The 26245-nt window shown below is 37.8% G+C and overlaps 1 protein-coding gene across 1 annotated transcript in view; it reads left to right on the top strand.

The window, feature by feature from the left end:
• The window catches only part of CTNNA2 (catenin alpha 2), a 1353633-nt gene that overhangs the window by 998889 nt on the left and 328499 nt on the right, over window positions 1–26245 (top strand). Inside the window, exon 8 of the mRNA XM_044659266.1 lies at window positions 20184–20336. Within this exon, the coding sequence (XP_044515201.1) occupies window positions 20184–20336 (153 nt within the window). The remainder of the gene's footprint in view (window positions 1–20183; window positions 20337–26245) is intronic.

Here is a 26245-nt window from a genome sequence, read left to right as displayed (position 1 = left end):
ACTCTGTGCTAAGATTCATTAATTTATGGCAAAATTTTTTTCTTGGTCACAGACCAAAGACTTTGGCAGCCTGGAAAAGGTTATGTACCTCTTCTTTCTCAGAATAATATTTTAAATACATCTCAGAAAATATAGAGGATTGCAAAGGAAATCTGCTATGTTAGAATATAATAAAAACAATTATTATTATTGAACAAGTTCATGAACAGCAGTCTAAGTACTGACTTATGGGATCACAGAACAGAACTTGGAAAGGACCTTAGAGGTAATCTAACCCACCCTGGTCATTTTACAGATGAACAAACTGAGGCCATAGAGATTTTGACTTGTTCAAGACTACATAGACAATAAGTGTCAGGAGTTTGGAATTGAATTCAAGTCATGGTATTCCAGATTCAGCACACTATTCATTGCTCCACACCACTTCAGAACATTGATTTAAGCACAAACTCCATTATAGGCACTGTGATGGTGCTGGGCATCTTAAGACAAAGACAAAAGATGGTCCCTGCCCTAAAAACTTGCTATTAACTGGAAGCAACATGCATATATGTGGATAAAAATTTTACAATTTTGTTGTTGAGTCCTATACAACAGTTCCTGACCCCAGTAGGGGTTTTCTTGGCAAAGATATTGGAGTGATTTGCCATTTTCTTCTCCAATTCATTTTACAGTTGAAGAAACTGAGGCAAACCGGGTGAAGTGACTTGCCTAGAGTCACACGGTTAGTAAAATCTGAGGCTGGATTTAAACTTAGGTTTTCCTGACTCCAGACCTAGTGCTTTTTCCATTGTGCCATTTAGCTCCCTGTTAATAAAAATAAGAACTAACATTTACATAGCACATCTTCTGTGCCAGATGTTATGCTAACTGCTTTGCAATATAATCTCGTTTGATAAGAACCTTGGTAGGTGGATGCTGATATCCCCATTTTATAGTTGAGGAAACTAAGGCAAACCGAGGTTAAGTGACTTGTACAAGGTCACATAGCTAGTAAGTATCTGAGGTCAGATTTAAACTCATATTTTCTTGACTCCAGATCCAGTGCTTTATCCATTGAGCAATTTAGCTTTATTTCTAGAGGATATTATCCAAACTATAGAATCATAATTTAGAAGTAGAGGGTACAAAAGAAGATATTTTGTCCTCCCCCAGGCAAGAGCCTTATTTTACAGATTAGGAAATTAAGGTAGAAAGATTGTTACTTGCCAAACCAAGTCCAGGACTTCATCTACTATATCTGGGAATTCTTTCCTTTTACAGAGAAACTGTGATCTCAGAGAGTGGGGAAAATGGAGACCTGGAGGAATTGACACAGAGATAGCCATCTTATTTGGCTCTTCATTGGGCAAATTATCCAGAGACACTATTCTGCCACAAGTGACAGAAGTGGCTGCATAGTATAGTGGCTAAAGCTTTAACATCAGCGTCAGTTCAATCTGGCCTCAAGTATTTATTAACTGTATGTCTCTAGACCAGTGATGGGCAAACTATGGCCCATGGGCCAGATGTGGGGCCCCTGAAATGTTCTATCCAGCCCATGCACATTATTCCTAATCTGGCAAATACAATGAGTAGGATACAATACAATGAAACGTTGAAAGAGCTGCCTTAGAAACAGATTGACAGATGAACATTTCCTTTCCTTTGGCCCCCTCTTTAAAAAGTTTGCCCATCACTGTTCTAGAGTCTAGACAAATCACTTAAACTCTATTTGCCTCAGTTTCCTCATTCATATAAAAGGGAGACAATAATATTAACTTCCTTCAGAGATTGCTTTGAGGATAAGGTGAGATAATGTTTGTAAAGCACTTAGCACAGTGCCTAATGCATGAGCATTTAATAAATACTTTTATTAAATTAAAATAAAAGCTTTACAAAAGTGACCTTCAACGCACTTGACTATACTAATATCGTCCTAACTATGGTGTATCTCATTGGTAAAAAAAAAAAAAAAATAAGGAGTAGTAGAGGAAAGAGAAAATAAGAGATCGTCTAGTTTGTTCTCCTTACAAAGCCAAACAAAATGAGGTCACCAGCTCCCTCCAGGAGATTTTCAAGTGGAAAAATGAAGGGAACATATGATGTCTGGCTGGATAAGGCCAAGGAGGACTGGAAAAAGAGGCAGGAGCCTAGCAGGATTCCCTTGCCCTTCCATCCAAAGCCTAGTCTGAGAAGCCAGACTGGATTGGAGACCAATGCCAAGAGTCAGGTGATGGCTTTTGTAGACAGTTTCTTTGAGGAAGAGAGGCTATTTATGAAATCTCAATGGATCCTCTTGCAAAATGTCTCCTCCATTTCAGGGAGACCCTGAGTAAAATACCAGCTCCAGCACAGATTTCTGCCCCGATGCCATGACTCAATCTGAGTGCTTTTGTCCTTATCATGGAAATAGAACTTTTATTAGAAATTATCAGTGTGTACATCTGATCCCTTATGAACATGTTGGCTTCATGAGGGTCTAGAAATAGGAGGATATAGATAGAAGCAGCAGGATATAGTGCATAAAGCACTGGACCTGGAGTCAGCAGGACTTGGGTTCTAATCCACCTTGGATACCAAGACAAGTTACATTTTTCCCATGTATCCTCCATTTTCTCATCTGTAAAAGATGATGACTGTCCCTGTTGACTCTCAGATACCTTCCAGATCTCTCTCTCTCTCTCTCTCTCTCTCTCTCTCTCTCTCTCTCTCTCTCTCTCTCTCTCTCTCTCTCTCCTCTCTCTCTCTCTCTCTCTGAAAATATTTTAACCCACTTGTTACCAAGGATATCCCAGGAATTCTTCTATCTGTGGAAATTATATTTGAAGGGTTTCAAGCATGATGGTGGCATTGCCATAGAGGATGTTTGCAGGTGTAGTTGTCAAATCAACAAGCATTTATTAAGTGCCTACTATGTGCTAGACCTAGTGCAAAGCACTAATGAAAGAAAGATAGAAACAAAACAAAAACAAACATTCCTACTTTCAATGAGCTCAAGTCTAATGTGGAGATACCATAAAGACAGGATATGCATGGAAGGGCTCAGGGAATGGAGCCTCCATTCTGTGTGAGGGTCGGGTTAGTCAAGACCAAAGGAAAGGATAACTAGACAATAGACTATTATCCAATTAATAAGGATTCATTAGACTTTCCTATATGCTAGGCACTGTGCAAAGGACCAGGGATGACAAGGAAGGAAAAGCAATAGGAAAAGCAATCACAATATCCTGTGATAGTCCAGGATAGCAGAGGAAATGCAAGATGAAGTTTAGGGACATTTAGCACAAACGTTAGGAGCTGCAACCCTCTTGGATGCTGGTACACTGACATAGAGCCCAATTTACTCCATCCTAGGTATGGCTACAACTTTGAATCTTTGCCTGTTGCCCGATGCAGAGCTCCCCCCAAAACGGATACTTTATTCAGACTTATTTATTGAATGGATGAGTGAAACTGCCAATCACTTCTTCCGCACTCTTCCCCTTCCCCTTCAACCCTACACTTGGCTCTATTCCTTCCCTCACCAGAAAAAGGGAGTCAATTAGTCTAGAGTGTCGAAGACCCCACTGACCACACTCTGTTTGGTTCACAGAGGAAAATCCACCACCATCTTTCCTGCAGTTATTTACATTGACGAATAGCCTTAATTGGATAAAATAGACTGCTAGTGCTGAGCTAATACCTTTAAATGTCTTGTCTTGTGCAATTAATATTCCCTTGTCATGCATCCATTTATGCTGTTGGAAGAAAGCTGTGCATTCTTGACTCCTGTCAGACTTAACGAATGATTTTGTCAAGTCATTCCTTAAAGCCTTGCTTGATTCATAGCTAAATTTACAGCCTCACAGCTTATGTTAGAAACAGTTAGCCATGCCTCTTGGTGAGGAAGCAAAAGCATTAAAAAAGAGTCTAAGAGTCGATTTACAAAGAAATCACCTCCCCTGTATAAAGGAGGGATTGAAAAAAAAATGCTACCCTTCAGCAGTGGCACAAACCAAGAATCCTACATGCCAAAGAAGGCTGTGCATGAGGCTTCTCATAGACTTGGAACTGGAAGGGACCTTTTGAGGCTGTCTAATCCAACTCCCTCATTTTACAGATGAACAAACTGAGGCTTAATTGACTTACCTAAGGTCACACAGGCAAAAAAATGACAGGATTCTGATCAACAGCCTCTTTTTACTCTTCTGTGACTTACTTTCCCTGTGTTGGATGAAGGTAAATCCAGGCAATTTCCTAGTTGGAGTTACAGAGACATTGAGAAGTGACTGTGTATACTTGGGATTAGTAGAAACCTGGGACTGAATCCCCCCTCAGAATCATACTAGCTGATTGATAAACAAGATATTTAATCTGGCTGCAACTTATTTTCTACATCTAAAAAATGGAGATAAATATCATCCTATTAAATAATAACTCATTTATATAGAGCTTCATATAGATTTTCTTACTTGATTTTCACAATTTAGCAGCTATAGTCTACTTGGCATTATCACATTTTATAGATAAGGCAAAAGAGTCTCAGAGAGGCTTTGAGGACTGTTGCAAGGTCACCCAGTTTATGTCCAAGATGTGACTTGCACCTACATCTCCCTGACCTCAAGTTCAGCCATCTCTTCACTCTATAGCCCTCCCTGTCTAAATTATTCTCACAAGTATGTTGTAGTGATGAAATATATATAGTTGTGTTTGAATATCTTTACATAATAAAATTATATATATATATAATAAAATAATTATATAATGTATAACAAAATATAAGATATGTATGGAGTCACATGTCCTCATGTATTATATGATAAAAATAAATGTATATTGACAAATAATAAAATAATCATCTACTATATAACTACATAATAGCTATATAGTTATTTATAAATAAAATGCTCTACAAATGTTAAAGCAAAATGGCAATAATATCAAATGAGAAAAGAATAATCAATAAGAAAATAGAATAACGTAGCAGAAGATAACTATTCATTAATGTACTCCTGGTGTAGCTATGAGCTGATCCAACCCTTTTGTAGAACAATTTGGAACTTTGACCAAAAACCTCTAAAACTGCACACCCTTTGATCCAGCAATACTACTACTAAGTCAGTCTGAACTTCAAAGAGATCGAATAAAAAGGAAAAGGGCTTAGATGTACAAAAAATATTTTAGCAGCTCTTTTTGTTGGTGGTAAAGAATTGGAAGTTAAGGGGATGTCCATTAATTGGAGAATAGCTGAACAAGTTGTGGTATATGTTTGTGATAGAATACTATCATGCCATGCGAAATCATGAAGTAAGTAGTTTTAGAAAAACCTAGAAAGACTTCTTTGAATGGAAGTAAAGTGAAGAGAAAAAAAAACAAAAACAGGAGAACATTATGTGTATGATAACAACATTGTATGATGATAGTTGACGAATCACTAAGTCTGATGTATAAGATAATCCAAGACAATTCATGGGATGTATGATGAAAATGTTATCCACTTTGAGATAATGAATTTATGATGGGGGCAGCTGGGTAGCTCAGTGGATTGAGAGATAGGTCAAGAGACAAGAGGTCCTGGTTTCAAATCCGGCCTCAGACACTTCCCAGCTGTGTGACCCTGGGCAAGTCACTTGACCCCCATTGTCCACCCTTACCACTCTTCCACCAAGGAACCAATACACAGAAGTTAAGGGTTAAAAAAAAAGAATTCATGGTATATGCATACAGATCAAAACTTAGTTGAAAAGCTTTCTTTTTCTTTTGGGGGGTCGGGACGGTCTTTTGCAATATGGTTAATATGGAAATATATTTGCATAGCTTCACACATATAATCTACATCAAATTGGCTTATCAAAGATGGGGACAAGAGAGAACTTGGAACTCAAATAAAAGAAAATGTTAATTTTTTTCTTAACATATAATTGAACAATTTTTAATGAGATAAGTTAAAAAATATATAGGATAAAAAGAAGCCCATTGTTGGTTTTTTTCCTAAACAGATAAAAAAAAATGAAGACCAATATATCCTTAAAAAATTAAAATACACACCGTAGTGGAACCAAAACATTTCCATACACAAAACAGTCACCATTGATCTAGGTAATTTTAAGAAACACATTCTCTAAATAGATAACAATTGCTTATACTTATATAATGCTTTAAGATTTATAAAGCATTCTACAACTATTATCTCATTTAATCCTCACAAGAACTCTGGGAGGTAAGTGCTATTGGTTCCTCCTTTTTACAAATGAAGAAACCGACAGGTAACACATTAAGTGACTTGCTGAAGGTCACATAGTGAGTGTCAGAGATTAGATTTGAACTCAAGTCTTCCAGACTGTAGGTGAAACACCCTCTCCACGGTGCCATATATCTGCTTCTAGATATCTCCATTCTGAATACTCGATATCTCTACCTAACATAGAATGAAAAATTTTAAAACACAGAGGAACCCAAGCAGAAGAATTCATGGAACAAGATAGTCTCTGGCTTCTTCCCACAAGCTTGCCAGCTTCCTTTTGCTGACTGTCTTCCCCCATTAGATTGTAAATTCCTTGAGGACAAAGATTTCCCCCTCTTATATGTAGTCCCAGAATTTAGCACAGAGCCTGGCACATAGTAAGTGCTTAACAAATGTTTCTTGAATTGAATTGGAGAAAAGAGCAAAAACATGTGAAAAGAGAACGAAGCCTGTTTTATCCCATCATCTTTGTCTACTTCTGTAATTTATCAAAATATATTTTTGTGTAACCTATGCAAGAATTAACATCCTTGGGGCAACTGGATATCTCAGTGGATGGAGAGCCAGGCCTAGAGATGGGAGGTCCTGGGTTCAAATCTGGCCTCAGACACTTCCCAGCTGTGTGACCCTGGGCAAGTCACTTGACTCCCATTGTCCACCCTTACCACTCTTCCACCAAGGAGCCAATACATAGAAGTAATGGTTTTAATAAAAGAAAAAAGAAAAAAAAAAGAATTATCATCCTGATATTTTCATTCAGTTATGAGAAACAATTATTTTTTCCACTTGCATAATAGGGCACAGAGCATTATGCAGTTCATCTTCAACATTTGCCCGTTTAATGTGAGTGACTTCACACATTTATGTGATTTTATTAGTCACCTTATTTTCAATTCACATTGACAACCGCTCACACTTGTTAGCTGTGTGTCAGAGAAAAAAACGAGAAATGCGATGCACAAGTTTGTGGAATGAGGAGTTTCCCAGGTGCCTCAGTTCTCTTTTTCACCTACCCTTGTAAAGAGTTCCCCATACATTTAGAGTGTCAGAGGTCCTGCCCAGACCCTGCCTATTCCAGCATCTTCTGACAGCAGCGACTAAAATCCCAGTAAGATCTCGCTTGGTTTTCAGAGAGTGGTCAAGGTGGAAATTTATACCAGTGTTGTATTGTCTAAAATCAATAGTGTTATTGTTGCCTTAATTGAGATGTTAGCGCAAAAGGTCACAGAATTCGAGGGAGTTACTAGTGCGAAAAAATGTTCTGAATGCTATGACTTTTATTTTGTGCATTTCATTTTATGGTTATTTCAGGATTAGTATGTTTGGAAAAGCACATATTATCGAAATTAATGTCATTGTAAAGAATCATATGTAGAAAAGTGTATTTTCAGCAATCTCTTGTGGGAAATTAGTTTTTGGTGGTTGGAGGGACCTAACTCCATATTTTCCACAGATTTAAAATATCAATATTTTTGTTTTGAACCTTTGTACCATTTTCTGCAAACAATACCCCCATGAAAGTTGAAGATTGACTGTATATTAAAATATATCATAGAGGGACAGATAGGTGGTGAAATGGATAGTATTTTGGGCTTAAAATCAGAAAGAACCAGTTTCATGAATTCAAATCTGGCCTCCAAATACTTACTAGTTATGTGACCCTGGGCAAGTCACTTAACCCCATTTGTTTAATAATAATAATAATAATAATAATAACAATAATAAAAGTAATGTGTAATATTTGGCTTGAAGATTATTTCTAGCCAAATTCAATTGAACTAAAATGAAAATGAATTCAATGATATAATACTAAAACCATAATTAAAGAATAAAATAGATTAATGAATAAAATCATAAAAATCAGACAATAATAATAGTAGAATGATACTAATAATACCTTCAAACTTTGAGGTTTCCACATTATCATATTCAGATTCATTATAACCCTTTCATGCTAGTACCAAAAATATTATCATCCACATTCAATAAGTGAGGATATTGAAACTCAGGGAATTTAAATGACTTGCCCAGGGTCATATAACTACTAAGTTATCAGAGACAGGACCTGGACCCACCTTTCTGTGGCTTCAATGCCAACACTGTCTCTGCTATACAATACTCTGTTGTTAGCAAGTTCTAGTTCCAGCCCAGGCTAGTTTAGAACTATAGGTTATTTGACTCCATTTTTCTCTCTGGTTTCATTTGTAAATTTCTCACTAATAAGAACCATTTTAGTTTCTGGAAATCATTACTCTTTCCTTTTGCTGCTCCTTCTCTCCCCAAAATCCCCAAGATTTATATTTAAAAAACAAACATGAATGATTATAATGGTGTGTGAACAGTAAGTCTCACTTTGAAAGCTGACTTCTACAATATGGTGGTTATGGCAGATGAGCTATGAAAGATAAGTCAGTCATGAATCAGAGCCCTTATATCTCCTCTGATATGAATAAGTTTGAGAAATTAGGTTTCAGTCTCACTGTCAAAAAACAGACCAGGGGGCAGCTGGGTGCTCAGTGGATTGAGAGCAAAGCCTAGAGATGGGAGGTCCTGGATTCAAATCTGACCTCAGACACTTCCCAGCTGTGTGACCCTGGGCAAGTCACTTGACCCCCCCATTGCCTACCCTTACCACTCTTCTGCCTTTAAAAAAATTCTTAATTAAAAAAAAAAAAAGAATGACTAGAACCTCTGATGTAAAGATTGGCTGAGCCCTTCTCAGGTCTGCTCATCCATCTTTGGTGTTATAAGAATGGGATTATAGAAAGATAAACTTAGATAAGGTTAAGTTGAAGAATACTGGATGCTGTCTCCAGTGCTATTAGCATGAGCACATTCCAAGAATCCTGGAAAGGATCTTGGAATGTAGAGGGAACTGGAGGAAGCTGTTTGAGTGAGCAACTGTCACTTCCTGTCCTGTTTCTTCAGTGTCCACCTGACCTTCAAATCTCATCTGTGGCTCCAGCAGCCGTACTCCAGTAAACCATCTCAGCAAACCTGGTAACCAACAGGTCTCAAACCCATCAGAATGAGTTGTCTACTGCTACTGTATGAAGGCTTCCCCTGCTGAAATGGGCAGATGAGAACAATATGTTCCAATGGCAATGAAGGTGGCTGAAGCAGAACTTGTGGAGCACTTGGAGCTTGCTCAGACATCAGACAGACTTTTGTCTTGCCATTGGACCTTAAAGACTCTGGAAGAACGAGTGGGGCCAGCAACTTGGTATAACTCTGCCTCACTTAAATTTAATTCATGAGTTTAGTGGAAAAAAAATAAATATCTGCTACCATGGGTAGAAGAGATAAATAGATGATTCACTGGAGAGATTGCTTGGGATTGAGTCAAGAAGATATGAGACCTGTGTTCCAATCTGGCCTCAGACACTTACTATCTATGTGATTCTGGCCAAGTCATTTAACCTCTGTTTAATCTACTGGAGAAGGAAATGGCAAACTACACCAGAGAAGCTTTGGCAAGAAAACTTTGGATAGCATCGGCATATTATGATCCTCAGGACCACAAGTAATTGGACATGCTGAATGACTGAACAATACCAGGGGTAGAAAGTTACACTGAGCCAACAGTGGAATCACTGCCATTTTAAAAATCTGTTGAGTCATTGCTGCATGACCCAATTATATTACATTTCATCATCTCAAAGGGAAACAGTCTTTGAGCTTGTGAAGCAGAAATCACTGTCAACTGGGTCTTCTTCAGGTTTCAAGTTTGCCCCTTGCCCCCTGAGAACTCACCCTGAGGGAAGTCCCACACACACCGCTTTTGGACTGAACAACAGACCTGTAGTGTTTGGTGACTCCAGTTTAGATTGGACTAGACACTGTCAAATGTTGAATATCCTTATTTGCCTTAGCAGTTTCTCCCATTGTATTAAAGCCATATCTCAGGAAGCCCAGATCTTGGTTTGACCCTTTCTTTGTGTATTCATTGTAGTAGACTATTCCCTGATACCCCAGCTACTGTCTGAAGCCTCTTTCCCAAGCCTGCTTGCAGCCTGTCAATGTATGGTTGCTATGCCAAGTTCCCCAGAGGGTATAAAAGACCCCCAAGTTCTGTCACTTTTTGGAGAATCTTCTAGATCAGTGATTCCCAAAGTGGGCACCACCGCCCCCTGGTGGGTGATGCAGCAATCCAGGAGGGTGGTGATGGCCACAGGTGCATTTATCTTTCCTATTAATTGTTATTTAAATTTTAAAAAATTAATTTCCAGGGGCGCTAAGTAACATTTTTTTCTGGAAAGGGGGCGGTAGACCAAAAACGTTTGGGAACCACTGATTTAGAACATTGATCCTCCCACAGATTCCCCAGAGTTCCGATTCCATGTAGTATCTTGGTGTCTGGCTCTATGATAGCAGCTGATTTGAACCTATCTCTTTCCTGATTAAAGATTTGGTTTTTGCTGACTATTTTAGTAGTTCTTAGTTATTTCTAACTTAACATAACTAATCATTGAGTGGGTTTGCCATCCCTAAATCTCCAAATCACTGAGGTTGCGCTCATGGCCAACTGAGATCAGGAAGGATAGCTTTGATGTATTGGAAGGAACACTTGGAGTCATGAGAGAGCTTTGATTTGAAGGAAAGAAACCAGCATTTATGAAGCACTTACTATATGCCAGGCACTATGCTAAGTACAGTCCATAGAGTATCAAATTTGGTCCTCCCAACATCTAGGAGAAAGGTCCTACTATTATCTCCATTTTAGAGTTGGGGAAACTTAAGGCGAAGGTTCAGTAATTTGTCCAGGATCACACACCTAGGGGTATCGGCAACAGGATCAGAACTCATGAGCTCTAGACTCCAGGCCTTGTGCTTTCACCACTTTCTTACCTAGCTACCTGGCCATCTGAGTTCTACATCTACACATACAAATTATGTTATTGAATTTATTATATATCATTATATAACATATAATAACACATTATTATATGACATATAATAATATAAAACATTATATATGTATATATATATTTCCCTCACTGCAGTAGAATATAAGCTCTTTGAGGGCAGGACAGTTTTGCTTTTGTCTTTGGGGCTTCACTTGCAAGCACAGTTCCTATCACACAGTAGGTACTTAATTAATTATCTATTCAATGATAAGTCCTGAGCAGTTCACAAACTATTCAAGCATCAACTTCATCATATGGAGATAATAATAGTCCTTAACTCATAGCAGTGCCTTAGGGTGAAATAAATTATTTGCACACTCTGAGACAGTTATATTACCATTCATCACTTTATACTGTGCCCAACACCTAGTAGGTGCCCAGGTGTTCTAGGGAGCTGGGATGAATGTTCATAACATATCTAAGGGGAATCTTCTTTTAGTACTTAATTGATGTATTTTCCATAATGTTCCTGCAACTTTAATAAAATATGATAGAGTACTGTTGCACATTACAATGGGAAACTGGTAGAATTAATGATATCTTACAGTTTAAATATAGTGGATTGCAAAGAAAACTATTTGTTAAAATACAATCATCCAAACAGCCCCCTAATATCTGTCCACGGAACTTTGACAACATCCTTTTTGTATTGGAGAACCATGTCTCCATGAATGTGCTCTAGAATGAGACAGAATCAGTGAGAGACATCCAGTGGTTCAATTTTCAGTATGAGTGCTTACATACCACAAACTGGCAAATGCTTGGGTTATTTTAAATTAATCATTGACTCTTAGAAAGTGATGGAGAAAATGGTAACAATTTCGATTAAACTGAAGTGTTATGAGTACATTTTTTTCCTGAATAGTTGGTTGTTGAACATTTACCAGTAACCAAAAAAAAAAAAAGTCCATATCAAGATCTTGGTTTTCACTTACCTCCATTTTATAATAAGGTTATTTCTAAGATCTTTTTCAGCTCTAGAGGTTATAATCCTCTGAACTGAGTGAATATTAACTAACTCAATAATAAATTGACTAATTTTAATTTAGTCTAATTGTTTAAGTGACTAGTATATTTAAGTCACTAATAATAAGTGACCTATCCAAGGTTACCTATTTAGTTGGTGGCAAAATTTGTACTAAGACACCACACATATTTTCCTATCTCCCTGTCTTTTTTTATGCCTTTCCTTATACTTAGATTGCCTTCTAATGCCAATCTATTTTTGTTTGTTTGTTTTTGCACCTTGCCTTCTGTCTTAATATCAGTTGGAAGATAGAAGAGCAGAAAAGGCTAGGCAATTGGGGTTAAGTGACTTGCCCAGGGTCTCACAGCTAGGAAGTAACAGAGGCTAGATTTGAACCCAAGATCTTCAGACTCCAGGTCTGGCTTTCTATCTTCTCTGCTACCTAGCTGTCCCTATTGATGATGATAATTGGCATTTATATAGAGATTCAAAGTATGGAAACTTTCTTTTTTACCATCTTACAACAAGCCTTTAAGGAAATTTCTAGAGATGTAATTGTTATTAAGGGAACAGCATGATATAATAATTAGGAAAGAACATGGTATAGAAGATATAGCCAATTTTTTGTGATAATTAAATTTTTGTTTTATCATGCAGATATAGTTAAGAACAGACATAACCTGAATCACAATGTTTTACGGCTGCAACAGATCAAACATACAATATGTTTAGAGAGAGCAGGAAACAGCAAAGAGGAAGAAAAAGCATGCCACTGCTCTTAGAGGCAGGAAAACATAGGTCTGAATTCTCCCTCTGACACCTGTTAACTATGAGACAATGGGAAATTCATAGAATCTCTGATTCTCATCTCTCAAAAGGAAATAATTAACTGGGTTATTGTGAGTATCAAAAGCACATGTACTGGGCAGCTGGGTAGCTCAGTGGATTGAGAGCCAGGCCTAGAGATGGGAAGTCTGAGGTTCAAATCCGGCCTCAGACACTTCCCAGCTGTGTGGCCCCGGGCAAGTCACTTGACCCCCATTGCCCATCCTTACCACTCTTCCACCTAAGAACCAATACACAGAAGTTAAGGGTTAAAAAAAATAAAAGTATTTATGTATTTGTATGTATGTACACATATATGTGCATGTGTATATTTCTTTGCAAATCTCAGGTTTCTATATAATGTCAGCAATTGTTATTTTAAGCACTATAATTACAGTGAAAATAATCACAGATATTGCATAGGGTTCTAAACTTTTCAGAGAATTTTACATAGACCATCTCATTTATAGATCACACACCACAGCCTTCTGAGGCAGTACCTTGGAATTTATTGTTCCCTTTTCACAGATGAACAAACTGTGGCTCAGAGAATTTTACTGACTTCCCTTGGATCTCATAATTAACAAGGGTCAGGAATGGAAATTGAACTAGGTTTTCCTGACACTACCAGGATTCCTTCTATGTCACAGAGTTCCCTTACTTCCGCCCTAATTCTGTATGAGTACTACCCATTCATGGAGATGACTCAAGAACCTTTCCTGCATCCATATGCCACCCCCACCCAGTAAGCAGTAATCACAATTGCTCCCATTTCTACAGGAATTCACAGTTTACAAAGCTCATTCTTTATTATGGCTCCTTGGGACATATAATAGAATAATAATTTTCTCTATTCGGCAGATGAATAAGGATTGAGGGAGATATAAATGATCTCACCTCGTTTCATGGCTGCTAAATAATAACTGTAAGATTTTAAAACAAGGTCTTTTTGACTCTGAGTCCAAGGAGTTAACTATGCTATGACTCTGTCCTCCAAGGGGATTCTTAGCATTTCTCTTGTACCTGTTAACTTATGTTCTATTTCATGAGAGAGAATGTGGCATGCTGGGTAGAAAGCTGCCTCCATGGTCAGAAATTTCTGAGTTCTTGTCCTCCCCCAAAGAAATACTGAATGTAGACCCTGGGCAACGCTGTAAGCTCTAAGTGTTCTGGCCAAATGTTGAAGATTATAAGTTACAGCCATGATGTTGACCTGAATTACTAGAACTTTTCTTAAAGGGGAGCTCTGTATGCCAGTGAAATCAAGGATTCAGTCTTTCTTCCTTACTAGGGATTAGAGTATCAGTGAATGTTTTAGCCTTTTCCCAGAAGGTGAGATTCTTGAGGGCAGAGTTTTTGCTTCTTCCAGCACTTACTGGGCATATAATGAATGCTGGTTTAGGTAGTGAGTGAATGAATGAATGAATGAATGAATGAATGAATGAATGAATGAATGAATATTCCTCTCTTGTCTTCTGGTCAGAGAAAGAACTAGCAATTTTTAAATTTGGTCAATGAGCATCAAATTTGCTCTGGGCAATAAATGAGAAATGCATAGTCAAGCATAGAGGATAGAAGAAGGTCAGGCAGGCCCAGGAGAAGCTCCTGATGAGAAATCAGACTTCTAGTTTCAGATGTCAACTAATTATTTTTCTTAACTAGTTGATCACTCATCAAGCATGTTTTAAGTGCCTACTGTTTGCCAGACACAGCCAAGTGCTAAACTTTAAATCAAGTACGAGCATATAAGTGAATCCTTCCTCTGAAAGAGCTTCTATTTTAGTAGGAGGAGACAAGAGATCAAAGAAAGCTTGAAAGGGGAAAGGATGCTTTGGAGATCTGGAGCAGGCAGGGGTGTGACATCAAGAAGAGACAAAAGTTTATCTGTCAGGGATAAGGAAATCAGGGGTAGAATCCAGGTTTTGCTTGGTGTGTAAAGGGAGCCCCCTTCCCCAGGGATAGTCTGACCTGTGTCCCTGGGCTACGTGACTGGACGTCACATGAATGCACAGGTGACACGTCTGGGCCAAAAGCAAAGAAAAAAGAGGGGTTGGGACAGGGTATACTCTTTTCCCTTGGATGGTGGCGGTGAAGACCACGTGCTAGGAGCAATGAGGCAGAATGCCACGTGGTTAGAATTAGATGAGAAATCGGCTTTAATCTCTGCCTATCTGCCTTTTCTATTTCAAGTGAATATTAATAAACTCCATGGAAACTAAGAACCAGGAGTTTTTAATTTAACGGTGGAAAAGAGGTGGCGGTAGGTTATTCAGTCAACAAGCACATACTAAGCACTTACTATGTTCTGTGTAGAAAAAGAATTTGTGGAGTGGCACAAAGATCTGGACCCCTGGAAGAGAAGGCAACAGTTCACTTCTTAGAGCCCAGGTGCCTGGAGCAAGGTCTAGTTACTGAAGGTAACCTAGTTACATTTGGCATGAAAGAGTCAGGAGATATGTGGTAGGAATATATGTGGAGGTGCCCTGGTGTAGTTTCTGTCACCAATTAGCTAAGTCACCATGGATGCGTCAAATAATATTAATTAGTGAGTCAGCTCGTGTTGATTGTATTCCTATAACCATAGACTTTAGAGTGAGAAAGGAACTTAAATAGGGATTTGAAAGACCACTTAGTCCATCTCCATCACTTTACAGATGATGAAACTTACCTGGCCAGAGAGAGAATTGAATTTGCCTAAAGTCCCATAGCTAAAACTTAGATGAACTGAGGTTCAAATCCACATCCCTTCATTCCAAAGTCAGTCCTCTATTTAAGCCCGTTACCAACCAAGTTCTCAGTCTAAAGCATGGATTCTGGAGCATTATTTTGGGGTGGGAAGGATTGAGGGGATAGGAGTGGACGGGAGGGAACTGTGGCCAACTCCATCAGATTGAAGTTGTGTTAAATGATGTGTATCGGCATGGCTGTAATTAGCATGAGAGGGGAAAACGCAATTTGCTCACATTTCCCCCTGGCCTGATGGAATCCGAGACATAAGCAGATAGATCACACTAACAAAGCTGTCACCACCGAATCAGCACATTTACTGGGAAAAATATGCAAATAGATGCCCAGATTTTCTTCTTCTTTCCTCCCTTGGTGCATACTTTCTCTTTCCAGTTTGTTTCTGTTTTCCCCTCATGCTCAACTTACCCTGAATGAAGTCAGGCTAAGGATCCTTTGGGGCATGTGTTTAATTTCCCCTTGAGGATGGCTGCCTTTTGCCCAGAGTAATATTATGGGAATTGTGGACAGTGGTGGTATATTGGGGAGTTGGACAGATCTGATCTTTTTCTCTTTTAGGGAGCTATTTATAGGGTCCTTGTCTAGACTATGGAAGAAAGTCAGACTTACCTAAAGTGTAACTACCTGGTAGGAAAAGCCGTTTCCTTAAAGGATACTGTATTCTACTGAGGGCAAACTCTCTAACTATCTTCCTCCCTCCTCTCTCTCTCTCTCTCTCTCTCTCTCTCTCTCTCTCTCTCTCTCTCTCTCCATCCAACTATCCATTCATCTATCTATCTATCTATCTATCTATCTATCCATCCATCTATCCATCCATTTATCTATCTATCTAATTTGTGTATACATACAGAAATATGTAGATACACACACATATATGTGAGTGCACATCGATCTAACTAGGTCTATCTCATTCTCTCTCTAGAGATACACATCAAGATAGATATATAGACCTAGACAGATAGATAGATGGATAGATAGATAGATAGATAGATAGATAGATAGATAGATAGATAGATAGATAGATAGAGACATATCCAGGGGGCCAAAGCATTGGTGGGCTTTGGTGAATGGAAAAGATAGAAACCTTATTTCTCAAACAAATTTTAGTTGATGCTACAGTTCTTTTGTATTTGAGCCTCCCCTCTCCATAAGGATGGTGTACAAGTAAGAGATCCAGGTGACTACATCAGGACCAACTACTTCTCTGGTTAAAGCTTCAATATTTTTAAAATGAAACAATTAATATTTTATTCTTCATTTCTAGGAATACTCCTTCAATTTACTCTCAATGAGCTTTCCTTTTTAACAAAGAAAAATCATTTAAGGAAACCAATGTAGTGATCATATTACTACATTGTGGTGACCATATTTTTTGAGCTTTTGTCTTACCTTTATTATTTTTTGAAATAAATTAATTTATTTAGAATATTTTTTCATGGTACCACGATTCATGTTCTTTCCCTCCCCTCTTTCCTTCCTCCTCCCTGAGCTGATGAGCAATTCCACTGGGTTATACATGTATCGTTGTTCAAAAACCAGTTCCATATTATTAATATTTGTGATAGAGTGATCATTTATATTCAAAATCCCCACTCATATCAAACCACATAGTGATGACCATATTATTATCAATGATCTGATAGCATTTGCAATAGTCTCTTCCCATAGTCTTCTGTCATTCCAAGGAAAGGCGCTATATATCTTTTCTGACATGAATATTGGTAATTGCAAATAGCATTCAGAGGGGCTGCAACATATTTGTAATAGATTCCTCCTTTCCTTTTGCTCAAGGCCCTAATCTCTGTTACAATGCAGTTAGCCTTGTGAGGGTTCACACCTTAAATTATTATTTCCTCTATAATTTGAATAGAGGATATAAGAACAGATTTTTAAAGGAGAAAAATAGATCTGAGGATGCTGTGCCTAAAAGGACACAAAATAGGGAAGCAATGAAAACTGGGGGAAAAAGACATCGGAAACTCCACACTTTTGCCCAGAACTGGCCCTGCCTTTGTGATCATCTCATAGTTCAAAGTACAGTAGGAAGGGCCTGAGAGTTGCTCCCATCCAGGGTACTTGTTGTATAGAGGGGCAAACTGAAGTCTCAAGAGGATAAGTGACTTTCTCAGTAACACATAAGTAGCAAACAGTAAAGCCCAGACTGGAGCATAGCTTCAGATTCTAAATCCAGTTCTCTTCATATTATCCCACTCTCCATTCCACCTGTAGAAAAGGGAAAATATAACAGCAATGTGGCCTTTGAAACCCCTGCCAACTACAGAGCTGTGATTCTCTAATCATTCAGAAAAAAAAAAATATTTTTTCTGCAATTTCCTTGGCATTATGAGTTTGGGTGAGGAACCATCTATACTCATGTGTTTTAGCTTTCCTGAGCATCTTAAAAGCTTTAGGGAATTGCCTTTGGACTACTGTGAGGTAAAGCCATATTGCCAATATCCGTCAGAGGCAGGAGTTGAACCAAAGTCTTCCTCTGCCTTGTGTGCATATAGATTTTCACAGGGTTCCAAAAATCCTCTGCCACTTATGAATCTTAGATATAGCCTACTGCAGTACAAAAACTTCATATCATTATTTTGCATATAAGGAAATTAAGCTTGAGAGTGGTTAAACAGATCGCCTAAGGTTGTTCTGGATCTGGGGTCCCTTGAATTTGGTGGTCAATTTAATTTAACAAATATATGCGTCCCTACTATGTGTTACACTGGTATGCAATTAGGACACAAAGACAAAAATCAAAACAATCCTTTCCCTGAAGGATATTATATTCTACCGAGGGTGAACTATCTCCCTATCTATCTATCTATCTATCTATCTATCTATCTATCTATCTATCTATCATACAGATATACATACACATCTATACATATAAACCCATCTATATGTACATGCATGTCTATCTACCTCTTTCTCTTTTTCTCTCTCTCTTTTTCTCTCTCTCTTTTTCTCTGTATCTATCTATCCATAGGTCTATCCCTTCATATCTCTCCAGATAGATATCTCTTCTGATAAAGAGATAGATCTAGACATATAGATCTAGGCATATCCACAGGGTCAAAAAGCATCAATGGAATTTGATGGATGGCTCATATAGAAGCTGTATAATTTCTTATGCAAATTTCAACCTACACTACATTTCCTTTAATATTGCTATCATTCTCCAATATCATTCTACCCTTGCTTCCATCTTTTGTACAAAGAAGGGTGGTTAAGCAAAACAAATAGGCCCATTGGCACTCTCTCACAATGTATGTCATAATCTATATCTTTAGTTCTTTACTCTCCTGAGAGGAGAGACATAAGTTTTACCAACTGCCCTCTGGGTAACCAGATTGATCATTACAATAATTTGGATTCCCATATCTTTTAACATAATTTTCCTTTATACTCCTGTGATCATTGCATATATTGCTCATTTTTTTTCCTACCTATCTCTAAATTAGTTCATTCAAGTCTTCCAATGTTTCTCAGAATTCTTTAATTTGTTTCTCAAGATACAATAATCGTCCATTATTTTCACAGGCCACAATTAGCAGAGTCCTCTGTCAAACTATGGGTACTGAATTTGTTTTCTATTTTAATCTTCTTTTTTTTCTTTTCTAGCCTCTTTCCTTTTAAAACTCTTTCCCCAAACATTTTTCCCCCTTTCATCCCTCCCTGCTCTAACTTCTGGGTATGAAGATCAATGTATGATCATCTCTTTTACTTCAACCCAGTGGTATTCTAAGGACCCTATCAACATATTGTAACAAGAATTGTTTGGATTGTCTTTTGTGGCATTGTTGTATGGGATGAATTTCAGGGTTTATTTGGGAGGTGGAACTAATTACTTGGAGTGAGAAAATAGCTACAACCAGATTCTGAATGATTTTAGTGCTAGAGAAAAGTGTGTATTTTGACCCTAGAGGAAATATGGAGGCAATATCAATTAGATTTTTTGACAAAGAAGTTACATATAGTATACCATATATGATCAGAGATATGGAGATGAAAAGACTGAAGAAACCATCTAGTTCAATTTTTTCATTTTGTGGATGGAGACATTCAGGCCCAGAAGATTTAAGTGACTTACCAAAGGTCACATTGGCCATAAGAAGGATTTGAACTCATATCCTCTGACTGTAGAATGGATATTCTTGCCACTGCACCATTCTACCTTATTTCAATTACTCCTGAAAGTACAGTGAAACACTAAAAATTCCCCTCACATAAAGGAGGTACCATTACGCCACAGGTCATTCAAACACCATTGAAAACATACCACATCTATTGATGTATACAGACAAGGTTTTAGTTGCTGTAAGAGCCTTTAGATTGTTACGTTCATCACTACCCATTCCCTTGTTCTGCCTTGAAAAGATACTTATTGGAGAAATAAATAGGGGTGTGGTCATATTAATTTGAAGGTTATCACTAAGTGTAACCACAATGGGTAAATATATCAGGAAAAACATGTAGAAAAAAAATCAACTGACAAGAATTCTAATGCTCATTACTCTGTTTTCTTTTCCTGTAGCTTCGAAAGGCAGTGATGGATCATATATCAGATTCATTTCTGGAAACCAACGTCCCCTTGCTGGTACTAATTGAGGCTGCCAAGAGTGGGAATGAAAAGGAAGTCAAAGAATATGCTCAAGTTTTCCGTGAACATGCCAATAAATTGGTGGAGGTAAGTCACTCTTGATATATCCACAGTATTCTATAAAGCAGTGATTCCCAAAGTGGGTGCCACCTCCCCCTGGTGGGTGCTGCAGCAATCCAGGGAGGTGGTGATGGCCACAGGTGCATTTATCTTTTCTATTAATTACTATTAAAATTTAAAAAAAATTAATTTCCAGGGGCACTAAGTAATATTTTTTTCTGGAAAGGGGGCGGTAGGACAAAAAAGTTTGGGAAACATTGCTATAAAGGTATGAAGGATTCACCACAGGTCTGATATCTAATCCTGGGTCCATAAAGACCTCTGTTTTGTTTTTCAATAAATTTATACTTGTATTGGATCTGAAAGCAACATAGTGGAACATAACCTTGCTCTTAATGTCTGGATTCATTCAAAATGCAAATTTGGAAGAGCAAGGAACAAGATGGCAGCTCCCCAGTTCTGACATACTCTTTCTTGATCATTTGCTGGTTAAATGAAGAGGGAAGGGAGGTTCAATTCATGGTAGGAAGAAGAGAAACATGGGTGAAGAAAAAGACCAAAGAGTGGGAAAGAAGAATCAGGAATGGGATAACATAATAGCACATAGAACAGCAACACCATGTGCCTTTGCACATTCTCATCAATAAATTGGATAATGGCATGCTTATCAAAGTTTTGGTTGAAGATTGGAGGGAATGGTCATATGGAGGATGGAAAGAAATGGGAGTGTCCAACTTCAATAATTTTATTCTTCTTTTTAAAAAAGTATATTCCATTCTATTATATATCATGTCAAATAATATGTACAGATGCATTTTCAAGTGTAAATTTATTGAGAATGATATGGCTTTGATGTCATCATTTTTGGAATGAGTCTGACTCACATTTATGGCTTACTGTTTAAAATGGATGGAGGCTTTTTAATTCTTCCATTGCCTTTTGACCCCAGCTGTCCTCAATCAAGCCTTGGGTAGACTTGAAACTGTTATAAGAAGATCTTGAGCTTCTTTCTTCTTTGCTCTCTTTTGCTTCTTTCCCTAATGCCTGCCACCACCACCCCAACATTGGTTTAAACTATTTTTAGTTAGTCACTCGGTGAGGTTGTATAAGCTGTGCTATTCTCACACAAGGTGATGTGGATTTTGTGAAAGACTGCAGGCATAAGACTTGGATAATCTTTTTTTCACTTATAAACATGGGGGCTAAATTTGCTAATTGTAAGAATGAAATATAGGGAGTGGCTTTGAGAGGACAAAATAAATTATCCATCTTCCTTATAAGAAAGAGGTGATATCCAGGCTTCCTAAGGAGGGCTGCTAGAAAACTATTAGCAAGGTAGTTTAGGAAAAATTATGCCTAGTTAGTCAGGATGATGAAGGGAAAAAGGGGATTATGAATTAGTAGGGGCCACCTCAACCTCAACCAAGAACTAGAACTTTTCGGAATTACCTCTAAATATGGAATCTTATGTATGTGAAAATGTAGAGCAAACATCTTACAGAATTGCTTCAAGGATTCAAAAGTGAATTACATACAGTTATGAAAGAAATATTGTTCCAAAAAAGGATTGTTTCTAGAATGACTGGATGGAGAGGAATGGAAATATAATAGCAATACTCAAGGTAAGATGAGATGGTGGAGTATTCTTGAGACCCAAAGAATTAACAATGCAAAGATGAAAGGAAGGAGGTAAATGAGGGGATGGAGAAGCCCTTGGGAAAGGAGACAGAGACAGCCTGAAGGTTGATTGATTAATTGTACAGAGGGAAAAGAGACTAGGAGTGGGACTTCTGAGAGATAGATATACTCTCAGAATGACAAGCAGAGATGGATAGAATTCAGGATAGACACAGATGGACAATGAACAACAGGTGAGGCCTAGAAAGTATTGTTTGCCACCACAAACCTTGGCTTTCTTCTCTCTGTGTGTGTATCTATATCTATATCTAATCTATATCTATATCTATATCTATATCTATACCTATACCTATACCTAAGTCTATGTCTATGTCTATATCTATATCTATGTCTATACCTATATCTATACCTATACCTATACCTATATCTATACCTATACCTATGTCTATGTCTATGTCTTTGTCTATATCTATATCTATATCTATGTCTATACCTATATCTATACCTATACCTATACCTATATCTATACCTATATCTATATCTATGTCTGTGTCTATGTCTATATCTATATCTATGTCTATACCTATATCTATATCTATACCTATATCTATCTCTATGTCTATGTCTATATCTATATCTATGTCTATGTCTATAACTATATCTATATGTTACTTGATTCAGTTAAAAAAATCTCCCAAATCAAAAACTCACCTTTATTTATGTCTTTTTCCCCCATGACAGTCAAAGTGCTTATAAGCCTGAACTAAACTGCAGAATAGCTTCAGATAATTGTGAAGATATTTTTTAACCAGAATATTTATATTTTAACCTTTGAAATTTGTCTTCCTTAAAGTAAAGGCGGTCATGAGGAGGAAGGAAAAAATGTATTTATAAACAGAAATGCGGGAACTTGGATCCCATTACATTGTGAGATCCTTGAGGGCAAGGGCTATTTTTTTTCTCTCTCTCTTTTTGTATCCTCAGTGTTAGCACAGTGTCTGGCACATTGTATGTACTTGTGGTACTTCAGTTGTTTCAGACATGTCTGATTCCTTATGACCCCATTTCAGGTTTTCTTGCAAAGACACTAGAGTTTTCTGCACTATATTTGTTACAGGTGAGGAACCTGAAGTAAAGGGCATTATAAAGTGATTTTCTCAAGACATCTAACAAGTGTCTGGGACTAGATTTGAAATCCAGGCTTCCTGATTCCAAGTCTGGCATTCAATACACTGTTCCACTTAGCCACACAGTATGTGGTATAAGGTTTAAGGCTCAAAAAGATGACAACAGGAAGGAACCAGTGAAAATGTGCATTGGCTACTGGGGGTGGAGGGTTTGGGGGGGGAAGAGAGAGCAAGAACATGAATCATGGAACCATGGAAAAAATTTTTCTAAAAAATAAAAAAAAAATTTAAAAAGACTCAAAAGGCAGGAAAATATGAGGTTATGAAAGACATTAAAAGCCAAGCAGAGAATTTTGGTTTCGATCCTGGAGACAATAAAGAAGTAATAGAGTTGACTTAAAGGAGGGAAGGTGATGTGGTCAGCTTTGAATTTAAGGGAGATGGCTTTGACAGCTAAGTAGAGGATAGAATGGAGTGGGAGGAACTCGAGACAAGAAAACTAACCTGCACGCTATTGTTCTGGTCCAGGCCTGAGGTGACAAAGACCTAAAACAGTGTGGTAGCAAATTTAGATGAGAGAAGGGGGCATGTCTTAGAGATATAATGAAGGTATGAATCTTTTCCAGAGAAGCCTACAAATGGCCAGGCATTTATTTGTGCTGTAAACTTTTTGATTACTCAGGAATTAACACTTGTATAGGTCAACCAGAAATGACTAACACTCCCACTCCAACAGTCAGATCACTCCTTGCACAAATCATATTCCTCTTTACAGCACTAACTCCCCTTTATACAGTATGCAGAGAAGTTTATCTTTTTCTATATAATGTGCCCTCTACATTCCCAAAGTGAAGTTTAGGCACATCTAACCATCAGTTATCTTCAGGAGAATATCTCAGAAGCTCCAAAAGCCTGGGTAATAATGGACTGAATCCTAGTTGCTACCTCCTCAGAGACATATGGAGGAACTTTAATAGGGATCAAGCTCTAAATCTATGGTTTTTAGCCCTTATATTTGATTTTATCAATAACAATAATCAACCGCACTAGCAGACATTAAGGACGCCTGAACGTTTATGAATGTAGAGAGTAAAGATCTGTTTTTTTTTCCATAGAGCCTAAGCTCAATATGAGTTAACAATTCCAAGTGGTAGCCTCAAAAGTTGATGCAAACACAGGCTGCTTTAATGTGATTCTCAAGTCTATAATAAGGGAGATGATAATCCTCTTTATTCTGGTGTATGACACCATATCTGGGATATTGTGGTCAATCCTGGATGAAATATTTTAGGGGATTGACAAGCTAGAGTGTGTCCAGTGGAGGATGACAAGGCAATGAAATGAGAGAAAAAAAACGCACCTTGTGAAGATAAGTTGAAATGACTGGAGATGTTTAGGTTAGTGAAGTGGAAACTTACATTGAGAAATGATAGCTGTCATCAAGCATTTGAAGAACTGGGAACCTGAAGTGGGATAATCCTTATTCTGCCGGGCCCCAGAGGTCAGAACTAGGAGCAATAGGTGGAAAATTGAAGGGTGTAGATTTGGGCTATATTGTTGGCAGGAATTTCTTAGCTCTTGTAATTGTTCAGTGATGGGTTGAGCTGCCATGTTGGGTGGTGAATTCCATGTCAATCAAGGTTTCCAAGCAGGGACTGGATAGGTTACTAGTGGGAATCCTGGAGAAGAAAGTTAAGCTTCATGGACATCTTCTATGATCCTGTGAAATTTCGGGAGCTTTCAATCTCTGTGTGTGCTAGGTTGCAATGCTTTAGTTGAGAGTTAGTCATCTGAAGAAATTACAGAGAAACAACAGGGAATAAATAGCAACATGGAGCATGATTATGAACGTGGTCTTTCTTATTCTTGCCCCATATTGGAGATCATCAAAAGGGATTGTATATTACTAAATGGTGAAAGCATCTGCAGTGGAAGGATGTGTTTTAGACCCTTTTTAGCCACAAGGTTATTAAACCCTTGGTCACACTCTTTAGCATCCTTTAGAGATATCAGATCTATTTCCTCATTAATGCTGTTGGCAACCTGCATCTCAGGTCAACTCAGAATCTAAGAAATACTATAGAGCAGTGATGGGTAAACTACAGTCTGTGGGCCAGCTGCGGCCCCCTGAAATGTTCTATCCAGCAGCAGGATATTATTTCTAATCTGATGAATACAATGAGTAGGATACAATACAATGAAACTTTTAAAGAGCTGCCTTAGAAATAAACTGACAGATGAGCATTTCCTTTCCTTCTGCCCCCACTTAAAAAAGTTTGCCCATCACTGCTATAGAGTATAGTGTTTGATACCAACTGATTTCAGAAGACATTAATGGATATAGGGGAATTAATTTATCAATGCAGATTTTTTCAATTACATCCTGATCTTCTGATAACAACAGAAAATACTGTAGATATACTAAGATCTTAATCATTCAAAGAAAGTATTTTTGAGGGTAACTCTGCCTCAATTCTTCATCTGTAAAATGAGCTGGAAAAGGAAATGACAGACCAATCCATGATCTTTGCCAAGACTATCCTAAATGGGGTCACAAAGAGTTGTACATCACTGAAACAGACTGAAAAAAAGATTGTCCTCATCCTTTACTCAGATGTTACTTGGGAAATATGGGAGAGTGGGGAGTAGATAAGGAGTTATTCAGACTATATCTTGCACAAAACCTCTGCCTATGTATTACTTTAAGAGAGTTGCTTACCTTTAAGATTGACTAGCCATTAATAACTTGTTCATTGTTATGCAGCCAGTTTTATATATCAGTATCTATATGCATATATACGCATATTTATATACATGTATATATAAACATATATGTATTAATATATGCGTATTCTAAATATCATCTATGTATATGTATATGTCTGTATGGGTGGAAGAGAGATAGAAGGAGCGAGGGGGAAAGAGGGAGAGAGAGAGAGGGAGAGAGAGACAGACAGAGAGAGAAAGAGAAAGAGAGAGAGAAAAGAGGAAGAGAGGGAGGGAGAGAGAAAGACAGAAAGAGGGAGAGAGGGAGGGGAAAAGAAGGAGAAGAAAGTGAGAGAGAGAGGGGGAGAGGAAAAGAAGAAGAAGAAAGAGAGAGAGAGAGAGAAAGAGAGAAAGAGAGAGAGAGAGAGAGAGAGAGAAAGAGAGAAAGAGAGAAAGAAAGAAAGA

This window comes from Gracilinanus agilis, chromosome 2 (assembly GCF_016433145.1).
Source record: "Gracilinanus agilis isolate LMUSP501 chromosome 2, AgileGrace, whole genome shotgun sequence".
NCBI classification, from domain to species: domain Eukaryota; kingdom Metazoa; phylum Chordata; class Mammalia; order Didelphimorphia; family Didelphidae; genus Gracilinanus; species Gracilinanus agilis.
The sequence above is the reverse complement of the archived record's forward strand: the minus strand, read 5'-3'. Positions and strand labels throughout refer to the sequence as shown.